We start from the raw sequence: 13,944 nt of genomic DNA, 5'->3' as shown, positions 1-13,944 counted from the left end.
ATTTTCCCGCCCTCTCAACCTAAATACCTGGGGAGATCTTCGTGTCTAGTTTACTTGTTCCTCCCCAAACATACAGCACTAAAAATAAATAATATGGCTCGCTTTCATTTGGGGGCTTGGTTTTGAAGGGCAGAGGGTTGATTTGCTTTTTGTTGTTGTTTTGCATAGTCATTTGCTAATAGTTAAAGAAAAAAACCCACACGTGTCAAAAAGTCGGCATCCAAATGGCTTCTCATTTTTGCGTGTATACAAAGCCAGACACAGTAGGAATCTCGTGTTCCTTTTCCTTTTTGGGATCTACAATATGACTGTATCTTTCTCCTCGGTGACATTCCAGGTAGGGACCCCAGTTTGCAGCAGGCCTGCAGCAGCTTACAATGCGCTGGAAAGCAAAAAACAAGAGGCATTTGACATCTTGACTTGCTCTGGGATGTTTTTAAAGTTCAGTAAAACTCTAACTCTAGATGTGCCCTGCAACTTAACAAATGGCAAACGAATCGCCAAAGCTTTTAGAAATCATTCCAAATGTCTTTGGGTTCAACGGATTCTGGAAGCTGAAGTCAACAAGGAGGCAAAGCTGTGACCAACAGGACTCTTTGACAAAGCTCGGCAAGAACAGAATACCTCAGATCTTGTATTTGTTCGTTTCTGTGAGGAATGGGAGGCAAAACTGCAGAAAATTATATGGGGATAGAAAGTGATAGAAATTCTTCAGAGAATTTAAAGCAGCTGGAGTAACAACAGAAACTATGAAAATCACTCTTGAATGTAGGGGTGCACTCCCAGAGAATTACACTATCTGCTCATCAGAACACAGTAGGGTAAATTGGCTCTGATGCAACTACCAACGGTGTGTTTCGGTCTAAAAATCCGGTTAACAAACACCTCAAAGTACTGAATATGTTTTTGAGAAGAAAGCACAGGTGTTCCTGATAATGCCAAAGTTTGCCAAGATTTGAGGCTATGACAACTTTTTTGTACCCTTACCTGACACAAGTTTCCTTCAGCTTTAGCTATTTTTATAATAGCAACAATGGGAATCCAGATAATGCAGAAGATAATCATGCACCAGCCCACAGCGGTTCCCCAGTCTGGATATAACACGGAGCCATAACTGGGAGGTGAAAATGTGACCAAAGACCAGACCAAAATTGCCTATAAAAAAATAGCAAAAAAGATTAAGAGAGAAAAGCAGATTTCCAGCTAACTTGAACTTGCACTGTATTCCCAAGTTGGTTAAAGAAAGGGCTAGCTTTCTGAGAGTGAGAATGACCGTGCAGGATTTGGTGTTCATTTATGGCCAAGCAGTAAGACTAAAGGACAGGACTAAAAGACCACACTGATTGCACCCTAACACTTTAAGTACACCTATGTTGAAACAGAACTTGATCTCTGGGTTCTGCTGAAATCTTATGTTGGAGAATATATATGCTGCTGGATGAGCCCAGTACCTTCCTCTGTATCTTTTATATGTTCCCATGTTCCTTTATTTATAGGAATACGGGAAAGAATCTAAGATTAACTGTTGGCAAATATTGCTGCAGAAATAAGGTATTTCAGGAGTAGTATTTTCTAAACTGTGCTCCGGATAGATTAAAGGTAATGTGCTAGCCAGACTGACTTTCCACTGCTCTTGGATTTGATATCTTAATGAATTCTCTCATAGTAACATAATCTAACCATCTACTCACAATTTGAAGTGGAGTAACAAAAAACCGACACATGCATAACAGGACATAAAAAAGTCTCAGTTAGACAGGGGAACAGCTGGACATCCAAAGAGCAAACCCAAGCTAGGAATCTGTCCTGAAAATGGGATTTCCCTCAAAGGACAAAAATATAGGTTTTCAAAACTTTTTCTCAACCCAAAATGAAGACAATCCCAGCTGCTAAGATGGACAGTCTGGTTGCTCTGTGTAGACCTCAGAGTGTAGACCCAGCTCACGAGTAACTCCACTGAAGGTCCAGCCTCTCTTGGGGAGGACCCAAGGAGGAGCGGTAGGTATCAGAAAGCACAGATAGAGCGCAGTTTGCTCCACCAGCACAGCTATACATGTCTTTATACATAGGGCCTGGGCATTCAGCCCTGAATCTTCACATGGAAACCTCTTCAATATCAAATTCATAAATTCTGTCACACTAACACAATTCAGTTATCTACACTCACCATTAGCAGCACAGGAGTAACGAAAAACCAGCACATTCTCCACCACAGCCAGAATATATAGCTCTTCTTTCCAATCATCATTTCAATGTCTTCAAGAAACCTGTTTCCTCCTGTTGAAAGACAATTGTAGGGTTCCTTGTAAAGCAGGTGCTTCCCCTGCAGGGGTGGTTACTCAAAAGCGGTAGATGAAAGGCAATGGTCAAGATCAGTTGCTCTAGTTCTGTGGTAACCATTAAAGCTTTTCAGACAGTTAAGTTATAAATGCTTTACTGCAGTGATAAGTGCTTAATATACACTGTACCTAGGACTGCATAGTCAAATCACAGATTTGCAATGTAAATATTTTACCGTAAATGTAGATGATTCCTATTATCTCCAGGACAGCTGCAAAAAGGATTCCCCATCCAGCACAAAAGTGATCTATTAGGTTAACCCAATAAATTCCTGCCTGTAGAACAAACAATAAAGAGGTTAAAATGTACCTAGTCCCACTTACATCTTTATGCAAATAAAATAATTTGCATTGTTCAAGCCAGTGTAACTAATCACCAGTCTGAGTGTTTTAATTTCCCAGTTCTCTAGATTGTGTGCATTTGTGAACATCATTTCATTTAAATATCTCTGTCAGATTGAAAAGCAAATCTGATGAAATACCATGAACCGGTATGTTGATAACAAGATATACATATATGCAGAGTATAGACAAACAGCTGAGAGCAAATTGTAAATCTTGAACTTTAAAGCTGATGCCGAAGTTTTAACACTGAGCTACAGAACAGTTATCAGTTTTGATAAGCTTGTATACTCCTACATGCAAAAGTTTTCCACGTGGGTTAAACACAGCTTTAAACACCAGCAGGATCACAGAGCAGGAAACAAGCTTTAAGCCATGTCACATTCTTGAATAGTAAGCTTCACAAGCTTCCCTGCCACCGTGTTTCGTAACTTATGTGCTTTGCTTGACCATACAACTGTCTATGTATCACGATTATCTTCTTCACATTCTCAGTCTAATTGCATATATAAATCTGCATTTTCAGATGGAGTCATTGCAATGAACTTTCATATCCTTGAAAGCAATTTTTGCACAGTATACTTAAAATTCTTTATGTATGTGTGTGTATATATATATATATACACACACACATATAGGAGAAGTAACCGTACAATCTACAGATGTTTGTGAGCTAATAAGTTGCTGTGATGTGAATAGGCTATTTCTCAAATCCTGTCCTGTTTGGTAGTTAGCATCCATTAGCTGTACTCAGTGCTGCAGACACATTGTACATGTGTCTTGCTGCTCAAGACCACACAATAACCCCCTGAGATGAGGAGCAGTAAACCAGGTTGATAGCTCACAGGCTCTGTACAGGCCTTCTATTTAAAAGCACCTCTCAGCTCAATAATCACAGAAAACCTTAGGTTCTTCAAGGTTCCCTCTGGGAATTTCTTATTTGCATGTCCAGGCACATTAGCAGAATTCAAGCATCTCTCAGATCAGTCCATGCAAACAGGAACAGTTGGAAAGGATATTTTCATTTGAGTTCATTGGTTGCAGTATAACTAAACCCACAGACAAAAAGGAATTTAATGTCTTACCTGAGTAACACAGACAAGACCAAGCAAGAAGAGCAATATGCACACGCCCAGGGTTACAGGAATTCTTAACTTTTTCATCACTTTGGGATATATATCTTGTATGGTGGTTGTAAGTGTTTCTGCAAAGGAAGAAGTGTGGGTTTTGAGCAGAGGCAGCATAGTTAAGAAAGGTAATAATAATTTGACAAGCCATGGGTTACTTAAAGCCTCACTCACCTATGGTGGCAAACTGAGAGTCAAGACCCAAGAGCAGGAGCATGAAGAAAAACAAGAAGGACCACAGAGGAGATACTGGTAACCTGGAGAGTGCCTCTGGGTAGGCTACAAATGCCAGATCAAATCCTGGAAAGCAGTGAAAGAAAGGAGGTTATTGTCATGGCTTAGTCAAAGCAAGTCTAAATACCGACACCGTGACAATTGGCCTACCTGAGTCCACCACCTCTGAGACAGGTCTCTTGGACACAAATGCCATATGTCCCAAGATAGAGAATATTGCAAAGCCAGCAAATACGCTGGTGACACAGTTGACCACACAAACAAAAATAGCATCCGAGTAGCAGTTGTTGTGGAACTTATTGTACGAAGACAAAGCAACAAGCCCACCCCATGCCACAGACAGGGAGTAGAATATCTGGGTGGCTGCGTCTTTCCAAACCTACCAGAAATAAGAACATAGGAATTACTGTATTACTTATAGTACACAGCATAAACATTTAAGTCTGCCCTCTGCGGAAGTTCCAGGGTTTTTCTACACTTAACCTGTATATCTAATTCTATTTCATATGAAATTTAGAGTAGGTGGGATGTAACACACTGGTGACCTTGCAGTCTCAAGCACAACCAATATCTTCTATGATCCCAGGAAGGTCACATACCAAGTATGGTGCCAAATATTTAGGTCTTATTGGGCTAGCCCTGAAGAGGAGATTCAATTAATTCACATATGTGGGTTGTTGAGATATGAGACTTGTCACAGTGCCAATGAATATGGGAAACCAGGACTGGGTTGCAGGAGTGAGAACTTTCATGTGCTCTCCCACTTGTGTTCTTCACACCATGACCCACACAAACCCCTTCTTGCCTCTGCTGCAGCCCCTCAGTTAGCACCAAATGCTCACATAAAATACTACAAATAAATATTGCACTTAATATCTGCTTTTGGTAAAACTGGTGTTGGCATAAACCAGAACAAAAAATCCAAGATTCCTCTGCACAAGGTGCCCTTCCCAGTCCATCTAATTTCCCAGGCAATGCACAGTCTGCATCACTCAGGGGTCCCTCCAACATTCTGATAAAGTCCCTTGAAATTTTCAGTAACCAAACCAAGTGGGACACATGTGAGAGCTATGCTTGATCCCACAGCAAGAACATTCTCAGCAGGCCTTGCTACGATGAGACTCCAGCATGACCCCCAAGAGCTGCTCAGAGGCAATACCACCGTTGTTGTCACTGTCTGGTGTGGCAGGGAGTGGGCAGAGGGTGGCTATTTTCTAGATTGAGTAGCTAGAATAGGGGCTTGGATTTCCAATAGAGCTGAGGCTTGCTGAAAAAACAGAACCCAGCTGCGGATACAAAATGCAGGGCAGGACATGAATTAGCACCTGACTGGATAAAAAAGAAGTTGTGCTGCAAGTGACAAGCCCATAGGACCACAGAAGTGGGTCATGCTTCTGGAGCTGACACTACCTCTCACCTGTGCCTCCATCAGCTTGGTGATGTTGGACTGTCTCCCGATGTAGTACTCAATGCCATTCTGAGCACCTTCCAGGGTGGCACCTCGCACCAGCAAGATGAGCAGGATGACATACGGGAAGAGTGCGGTAAAGTAGACGACCTGCAAAAAAAAAAAAAAAAAAGGGCAGGGACACACATTAGAAGCAAGGGGATAGACAGACCTCCATGCAGGAGGAATGGCCAGGTTTTAACCTAAGGTCTGCTGGTACAAATAAAAAACAGGTGACCAGGGAAGGAAACACATGCCAAGCACTAAACCATCTGGCTTAGCCGGTTCTGGAGCTGCATTCCAGCAGAGGCAGATGGCCCAAGCCACATATCCACTTTTCAGATAGCACTTGACCAGTTTCAGAAATGTGTTTTCTGACATGATTTACTGCTGTGGCAAGGCCTGGGACTCAACTACCCCAGAGGCCTCTTCTAGGCAACGCTTCTAGCAAATGCGAACTGAAAGCCAGCCAAAATTAAGTGACCAGGATGGAATTATCTCCTGCTGACACTGGAGGGTGCGGGTGCAAAGCCATGCTGGAAACTTTCTTTACTGGGAACACGGACTTTTAGGTTCTCTTGGACACAGGTCTTTTTTGTTGTTTATCTACACCATTTCTAGTGTGATGGGATCCAGGCCAGAAGCAGAGCTCAGCAATGCTATTGTCATGCAGGCCACATTCAACAATACTCTTGTTTCTTAGTTTCAGTGTTACGCAGGCAGATAATCGACCCGGTACTGCTGGTTACACCAAGCCACGGCATTGCACCATCATATGGCGAATCTGCCATTTCTGAAGACCTCCTTCATGTTTGCCTGGAATAGTCAATTCTCTCTGCTCTTCATCTTTGCCTTGTTCCTGCTCAGCTAGATTCTTCTGAGTCTTACCTTACTCCCCAAAGAGGCTTACCTTCATGCCAGAAGACAAGTGACAACAGGAAGAGGCAATTGCCAGGAACCCAAAGAATGTGAGTTTAAGAGGAGCCATGAGGCTGAACAGCTGTGGCTGGGAAAGCACAGGTACTCCACCCTGAAGTGCTGAGACAGAGGACAGAAAGCTTCAGATAGAAAGCAGAATAGGAGGGGACATCAGACTGAGGAAAGGAAGACAGGCATCAAGGAATCACATAAAGGCACAATGACAGAGGGAAATCAAATGGGGGAAGGGGGGAAATCAATACAGAAAGGATGAGAGAAAGAAGGAAGGCAGTAGAGACTGAAGAAGTAAGCGATGGAGATGCAACATGGAGGTAAGAAAGGAATATGGGAGGAAGGAACTAAACCATGAAAAGGGCCTCAGGGCAGGAAGAGTGAAATTCAGGCTGCCTGAAGTCTGGAGAGGAGCTGACCTAGCCCAAGGAAAACTCCAGGCAGCCATGCTCCAGCACATGGAAATGGGAGCTCAGTAGAGCCAGTCTGGAAACAGGCACCTATGGACCTGGTCCCTAAAAGCAGCTTGAAACCTTGAGTACAAACAACATTTCACAATCTAGGAGGAACCTGCACACACACATCTGTTCACAGGACTTGACCTGCATTGTCCAAACATCTCAACTAGTCTGGAGGTGAACTTAATTAGCGGGTGTTCCCAAGGTGTGCGCACACACGTGCAGTCACGTGCACACATCTGTCATCACAGGCCAGGTGACTGCCAAAACTCAGCTGGAATCACCTGCATGACAGCAAGATCTGCAAATACATGGCAGCCCTGGTGGAGCTAATAGACACATGTGTTAGGTAATTGCTGGGCAATCAGCACCTTACTCATATTTGGTGAAACATTTATGAAGCCAAGGAGCAGAAAGAAAGTCCAGCAGAAGGTAGTGGGTTAGGACTGCATCCTGCCTTGTGCTAACCTTCCCTGAGTCCAACTGGCATTGGAAGGGCAGGGTCAGGCCAAAAGTCAGCTACCTGCTCTTCCTAACTTACCTTTCCAGAAGATTTTATTCCTTTAAACAAGGCAGCTCCAACAATCACCCAGGACAGAAGGAGACAGAGAGCCAGGTACCACACGATGTGACCAGTCTCGTCCAACCCACTTGAGCGCTGAAGAGCCACTTTACTGAAAGCACAAGACACTGCAATGAGAGGAGGGCAACAGCAGCACATGCTCCTCCTCTTCAGCCACTTCTCGGAGGAAAGTGAGCTAGTTTCTGCAGATATTACAAGACCCTGCAGCAGCTTCTATGAGCATGCAGTTAGAATTGCATAACTGGCATTGAAAAACTGAATATTTCACTCCATTTTCCCCCTCTTTTTTAAAGCCTAACGTCCCTCAGCTCTCCATACATCTCCAGTCAGGCCTACCTCAGCTCTTGTGTTAGCCATGAAATTCTGATGGCAAGAGAAGAGCCCATAATAAGAATCAGATCCCAAGAACCCTAGGCAAATTGAGACAAGTTGAAACCATCTAGCTAAAGCAATGGCAATTTCACATCAGGCCCAGATTCAGAATAAGGTGAATATATTTTGCACAGCAACTCCTGAAAAAAAGTATATGCTATACACAAAGATGCGAAGTAGTCCCTACCAGAACTCCAGAGAAGAGGACTTCTTTAACCTGGAGTATTTTGCAGTTTGCTACAGGTTGTCTCACTTGCCTCTCTCTACTTTAAGGGTCCAGACTCCTCAATTAAAATTTAAGTCCCCTCTGCACATATTTGCATGCCCACCCCTCTTGACTAGATTGTTTCTGGACAGGAAGATAGGACAAAAATAGAAGATACATTCAAAAGTACAATGCATAATAAATGCATTCATAATAAATGCATTTTTAGCAATTTTGTTAAAATATTTACTTACTTCCAGTATTGCTCAGTGGGAAATTGCCCTGGTTTGTAGTTCATGGTACCATTTATACACGTGAGATTGTTGCTTGTGATGAATGAGTAGTTTGCATGAATGATTTCTCCATTTAAGGTTGCATTGCAGTCACTTACTGAAAGAAAGCAAGGAAGAAAATTGAATTGTTAACACAGTGATGACAATTATAAAAATCAGACTATCATAGCAAATATGTTTTCTAAATAGCTTCAGTTTGCCTACTAACAATATTTAGAAACAAATCTGAACTATCACTTGAGCAAGGGGCGGGGGAAGTTTGGGGATTTTTTGTGTCGGAATTTTTTTGCCAGAACATACAGTAAAGAACACTCTAGCAGCGCTTGCTTGGAAAGCCTTGTTGAAGCCCATTTCAGGACATCATCTTCAGTTCAGTTTTGTATTCCTCCAGCACTTAAAAATTTTGAGCTAAAATATTTTTGTTGAGCCCATAAGCAAGTATCAACTTTTTATATAAAACATCTCAACTTCATTTTATGAAACTTATGAATGTTAGAAGAGATTTTCAGATATATGGTTAGGAGACTTACAATTAGATTAACACTTGGCAACACATTTTCGGCTACTAACAACTAATTATCTCACCAACTTCACCTTTTGCCTTAAACAGGTCTGATATGGAAACTAGTGAGATAACAAGTGTTTGGCCATACAGGTGCTGACAAACATCAAAAACAATAGCATAGAGATATTTCCTGAAGAGTCAATGAAGTGTGAAACCAGTGCCACACTGGTACTCGGGATTACCATAGCCACAGGGGAGGCAAGGGGTAATGAAAGAACCCCCAATACAAGCCACAGCAATGCTCTTGCTTCAGGTAAGAAGGTATTTGCTTTGCCATGCAGCCTGATGAAATTGGAATGCAGTATTTCCAGGGACTGTATGTACTAAAAGAAACCTTAGATTTTAAACCGGGGAGGGGGGGGCAGGGAAGCAACAAGGAGGTTCCAGCCCAGCTCTCTGTAGATTTTCCAAGCATCCAGAACTGGTGGAAGTGGTGCAGACAAGCATCACTCCTGTGTGTTCAGAGACAAAACTCCAGGAAGGACTTTTCAAGCCATGGGTAGCTGTCTTGCTCCTGGAATTTCTCCCAGAAAACCGTACAGAATAAAATTACCCAAAACAGTAATATTAAGCTCTGTTAAGTATGGTACCTAGTTGTGTTTTGCTGCAGAACTCATCCGCCCAGGTAAAGCAATCTGACCACGGCAGCACTTTTTGAAATGATGCAAATAAGTAATAAAGTGCGTAAGCAACAATAACGTTGTAGTAGATTGCCACAAATGTTGAGATGAGAACCATCGTAATGCCCACTCCTAGAAAAGAGAAAGACAAAATATCTTAACTGCCCCAAACTTGGGTTGGGAAAAAAAAAAAAAAATGGCCTTCACTTGACTTTTAAAGGGCTACTTGGGAAGAAGCTGAGGTTGGTTTTATTTGTTTTTTTAAATAACATCTATCAGCAAACAAACAGGGAAATGTTAAAGCCATGAAATGATCCAAACTGACTATCTCAAATGTGGTTTTGACACAGAGTTTGCACACAGAAAAATCAGACTAGTTGCTAAGCCCAAGTCTAAAGGAGAAATTCAATATTTTGTTCTCTGCCTGTTCAGTGGGAAACTTTCATTGCTTAGTAAAATAAAATAAACTATACTAGGACTGACCAAGCCACTTTAAAGATCCCATTGTAATGAATGGTTTTGCCAATAAATGAGAAGCAACACAGAACAGTAAATCTGTGCCAATAATACAGATCACCTCCTTTGTTAAAATGAACTTTGTTCTGCGAGTTTGGGAAAGTTTGCCAAAAATCATCTTGGAAACCATTTTAAAGTTCATATCTTTACAGACACATAAAATATTTTCAATGTCTATAGAATTTACTTTAAATTTAAATACATTGCTTTTGTGAAGGGTTGCTTGTGCTGCAGAATGGAGACTGACAAAAACAGTAACCAGTCAAGCAGCCAGCCAGACTGTAATCCCTTTTGCTTCTGTAGAATGCAACAAGTAAAATTCTTATTGCATCCAAAAGAAACTTCCTTGTTCCTACATCAATTCCTCTGGTAGATAGAGGACAAACAAGACCAATTGCATAGTCCTTTATACCCATCAGTACAGGACCTGGATGTCTAGGAGTGAGTAAAGCATGTGATTAGTTGTTTCCAAACACATAAATCTCCCTATGAAATCCAAACCCTCACAAACTACCACTACAGAGTGCAACTTTTTCTCTTGCCACAGGAGGCACCTCACCTTACAAAGCCCAAGTCTAGTCTGTTTTATCACACCAGCAGATGACTCCTGTGAGTGGGATGTCATGTTGGATGAATATGTGCACAGCATTGCATAAAGCAACCAGACTCACAGGCCTGTGCCAGTGCTGGCAGCCAAATACAGAACTAGCCCACCCAACATGGAACTGTCTTGCAAGCTACATAGGAGGTAAAGTGTAAAGAAACAGTGCTGTAGTTTGATCCTGGCTAGGAGCCAAACTCAACAACTGCTCACTCATCCTCCCCCCTCCCAGGGATGGGGGAGAGAATTAAAGGGGTGAAGGGAAAAGAGTGTGCTGCCTGCAGTCCCAGATGTTTAACTGAGGTTTCTGTCAGGGAGCAAACAGGGTGATTTCCTTCTTCCTGGACAGCTGCAGTTAGGGTGGTGTGTTGCATAACACCAGGAGAATCACTGATAAAACCTCTCATAACTGATAATGTTTTCGGGGAAACCTTTAACACAAGTCTGTTTATTAATTGAATAGTAAGGAAGATGTACCTGGGAACATAATACTGACCTTGTAACCTTGGGAATATTTTCTACACGGAAACTGGCTTCTCAGATTAAGTAACTTTGTGAAGAAATCATTAACTCACATTTGTTTATTACTAGAATTTTTAAAAAAAATGTAAGGAAACACAGGAATACCAACCTTGAAACAATGGTAATATTCTCCAGACGGAAACTGGCCCTAGACTGGCAAACTGTCCAAGGGAACATTCCATGAAAAATAAGGGCAAGCCAGCTAATGCCAACATCAGGGTGTACGGGATTAGAAAAGCACCTGAGAGGAGAGAGGGGAAAAAAACCACAAACACATACAGAGAAAACAATGACTCTTTCAGTATTCACCACGGTTCTATCACATTTTATACTCCCCTTTTCCCTGCCTCAAATATCCCCCTGTGTTTTGTTTGTTTGTTTTACAGAACAGAGAGTTTCTAAAACCTGTTTTCTGTAGAACTAAATGTTATCTGCAATGAAGAGATATTAGCAGAAGAACGGGTGATTTACATGTGATGGCTTCTTTTATAGAATTAAAAGATTTTACAAAAACTCTCAGACATACTGCTCTCATACAAGCAGGAACACTGCACAGCTATAGGATCCATTGGTTTTGTCTGTTTTCTATTTCATCTTCCAGTTTTTAATTTAAAAAGGAACAGAACTATTCCTTCATGTACTTAGCTGTGATTTGCAATTGTCCTGTTAGAGTAGCTACTGAATGTCAAAGCATGAAAAATATTTTCTTTGGTTGACTGACTCCTGTGTCAAACAGCATCTCAGTGTGGCTCTTGTTCAAGTCCATTTTAAAGTGCACATTAACCTGATATCAATGACAGCCCTGTTCTGTGAAAGACACTGGCACTTCTTTGTGTGTGCACAGAAGACAAGGCAAGTGAGACCACAGGTTTCCTGAACACAACCCAATATCCCTGCAGAAATCTGTCCTACTCACTCTCAGTAAACTTAAAGCAATCAAGGACACAGTTCTGCAAGGAACTGCAAATACCTGCTGTAGTTTAAGGAAGTAAATAGTCCCACAGAATTAACAGGATTACTCCTGTGTTTCAAAACAAGGATGTAACAGTCATATTGATCAATTGTGGGCAAGGGGCACAGAGCAGGATACAAGCAGCAGCACAAATATCCTTTAAATGCAAAGATTTCTGCTGCAGGAGACAAGAAAAAACCTCTAGTAGAAGGGCTGATGTCACAATTTGTTTTGTTTCCACAATTTTCTTCAACAAAACCGTAAGTAACTCAACCCAGCCAAACTAATTCCGATAAAACTTCTGTACCAAGAATGCCACCTTGTGTTCCACACCCAGCTGTGTGAGCTGTGCTGCATTTACAGTCCAGAATCTGACTTCCAGTGAGTATCAGGCAGAGCAAATAAGTACATAGAAGTAAGTCCTCTGCAGTTACTTGGCGTTTACACTCTCTTTAATTACTGGTGGTTGCCTGGCAAGTAGACAAAGTTCTGGAATAGCAGCCAGGGAAGCCAGTGTCTCCCTTTGTCTTTGCCATTAGTTCATTGTGTAAGCAGGTAGAGGCTCTATCTGCCTCCCACTTCCCAAGTATCTGATGGAGATAATTATTGAGCTTGGATAATTATTCCAGATTAGCTTGTTTGCTGAGCAGAACAAAGGTTGAGAGGGGATTCACTTGCTCACTATAAACACATCAGGGAAGTAAGTACTGGGGAGGGGGGCCAGAGAACAGCTATTTAAGTAAGTAGAAGATACTGGCATATTGACAAAAAGATTCAGTGTTGATCAGGAGTAAATTGGAAGAGTTCTGGAATTCTCAGGTGTAAGTTTGCAATTAAAACTAAATACTATTATTTCTCTCCTCAGCTGGTACCCAAAAAGCAGAGAGATGCCTCTTACTCCTCTTCACTGTCCTGTCAGCGGGGACTATCCCACTTCCCAGGGTGATTCGCACATCCAGCTTCGAAAAAACATGCCCAGCCTCAGGGCTGGCCCTTGGAGCTGGCCCTCCTCTCTCTTGAGGATACCAAGGTGTGCCCACCCAACACTGCCATTCAGTACAGGTACCTCCGCCGTTCTGGTAGGTGAGGTATGGAAACCGCCAGACGTTTCCCAGGCCCACAGCATAGCCCACCATGGAGAGCAGGTAGTCCCATTTGTTTGACCAGTTGCCACGCTCAGAATTCTCATTGTTGTTACCGGGGCGGACATCTGTTTCCTTTGAAAAAGTGACGCCCTTGGAAGAGAAGAAGGGGGAAGGCTCAGGATCGCCCCATAGGCAACCAGGGCAGTCATATCCTCATTTCTCCCACCAGAGAGCCCAAAGTATCTTCATAACCAGTTTTGCACTGCTCCTACCTTAGTACCTGGTGCTGTAAGCTCCTGAGCACAGCATCTCCAGGGGACTCCCCTACTCTGCCCCTGCACATGCCTGGATGCCCCCATACCTGTTCAGTTGTTCATGCCAGCACATACCTGTAACATCCATCCACGTGCCTTTCACACCTGCCCTGGTGTTCATCCCAACCTGCCCAGGTGTTCATCCCAACTCATCCCTCTTTACCTACCCCAGTGCCCCCATACTCCCCTACCTGTCCGTTATGTGCAGATAATGTCATACCTGGCCAGGTGCACCACACCTCACCTGCCCAGTGATACCATAGCTGCCTGGGTACCTGCACCCCACTTGCCCAAGTGCCCCTGGGCATCTCCTCACCCTACCTGCCCAGATGCATCCACACCTGCCCGTGTTCTCCCACACCTGCCCAGGTACCCCCAATATCTCACCTGCCCAGGAGCTTCTTTCATACCTGCCCAGGTGTCCCCATACCTGTCCGGG

At 42.8% G+C, this 13,944-nt stretch overlaps 1 protein-coding gene across 1 annotated transcript; it reads right to left on the bottom strand.

Annotated features, from left to right (window-relative positions):
* Window positions 1–232: 232 nt before the first annotated feature.
* Window positions 233–13,296, bottom strand: SLC6A14 (solute carrier family 6 (amino acid transporter), member 14). Its single transcript, XM_010083507.1, has 13 exons — window positions 13,173–13,296; window positions 11,264–11,395; window positions 9,486–9,647; window positions 8,292–8,427; window positions 7,419–7,551; window positions 5,460–5,600; window positions 4,193–4,421; window positions 3,983–4,108; window positions 3,767–3,885; window positions 2,516–2,615; window positions 2,168–2,277; window positions 988–1,155; window positions 233–382 (listed from the first exon to the last, which is right to left on the bottom strand). Exons 1-13 carry the CDS (start codon window positions 13,240–13,242, stop codon window positions 233–235), a joined length of 1,776 nt encoding a protein of 591 aa, XP_010081809.1. The 5' UTR covers window positions 13,243–13,296.
* Between the last annotated feature and the right edge of the window lie 648 nt (window positions 13,297–13,944).

Source organism: Pterocles gutturalis, unplaced genomic scaffold, assembly GCF_000699245.1.
Source record: "Pterocles gutturalis isolate BGI_N339 unplaced genomic scaffold, ASM69924v1 scaffold49055, whole genome shotgun sequence".
NCBI classification, from domain to species: Eukaryota; Metazoa; Chordata; class Aves; order Pterocliformes; family Pteroclidae; genus Pterocles; species Pterocles gutturalis.
This window is presented reverse-complemented; position numbering and strand designations above follow the sequence as displayed.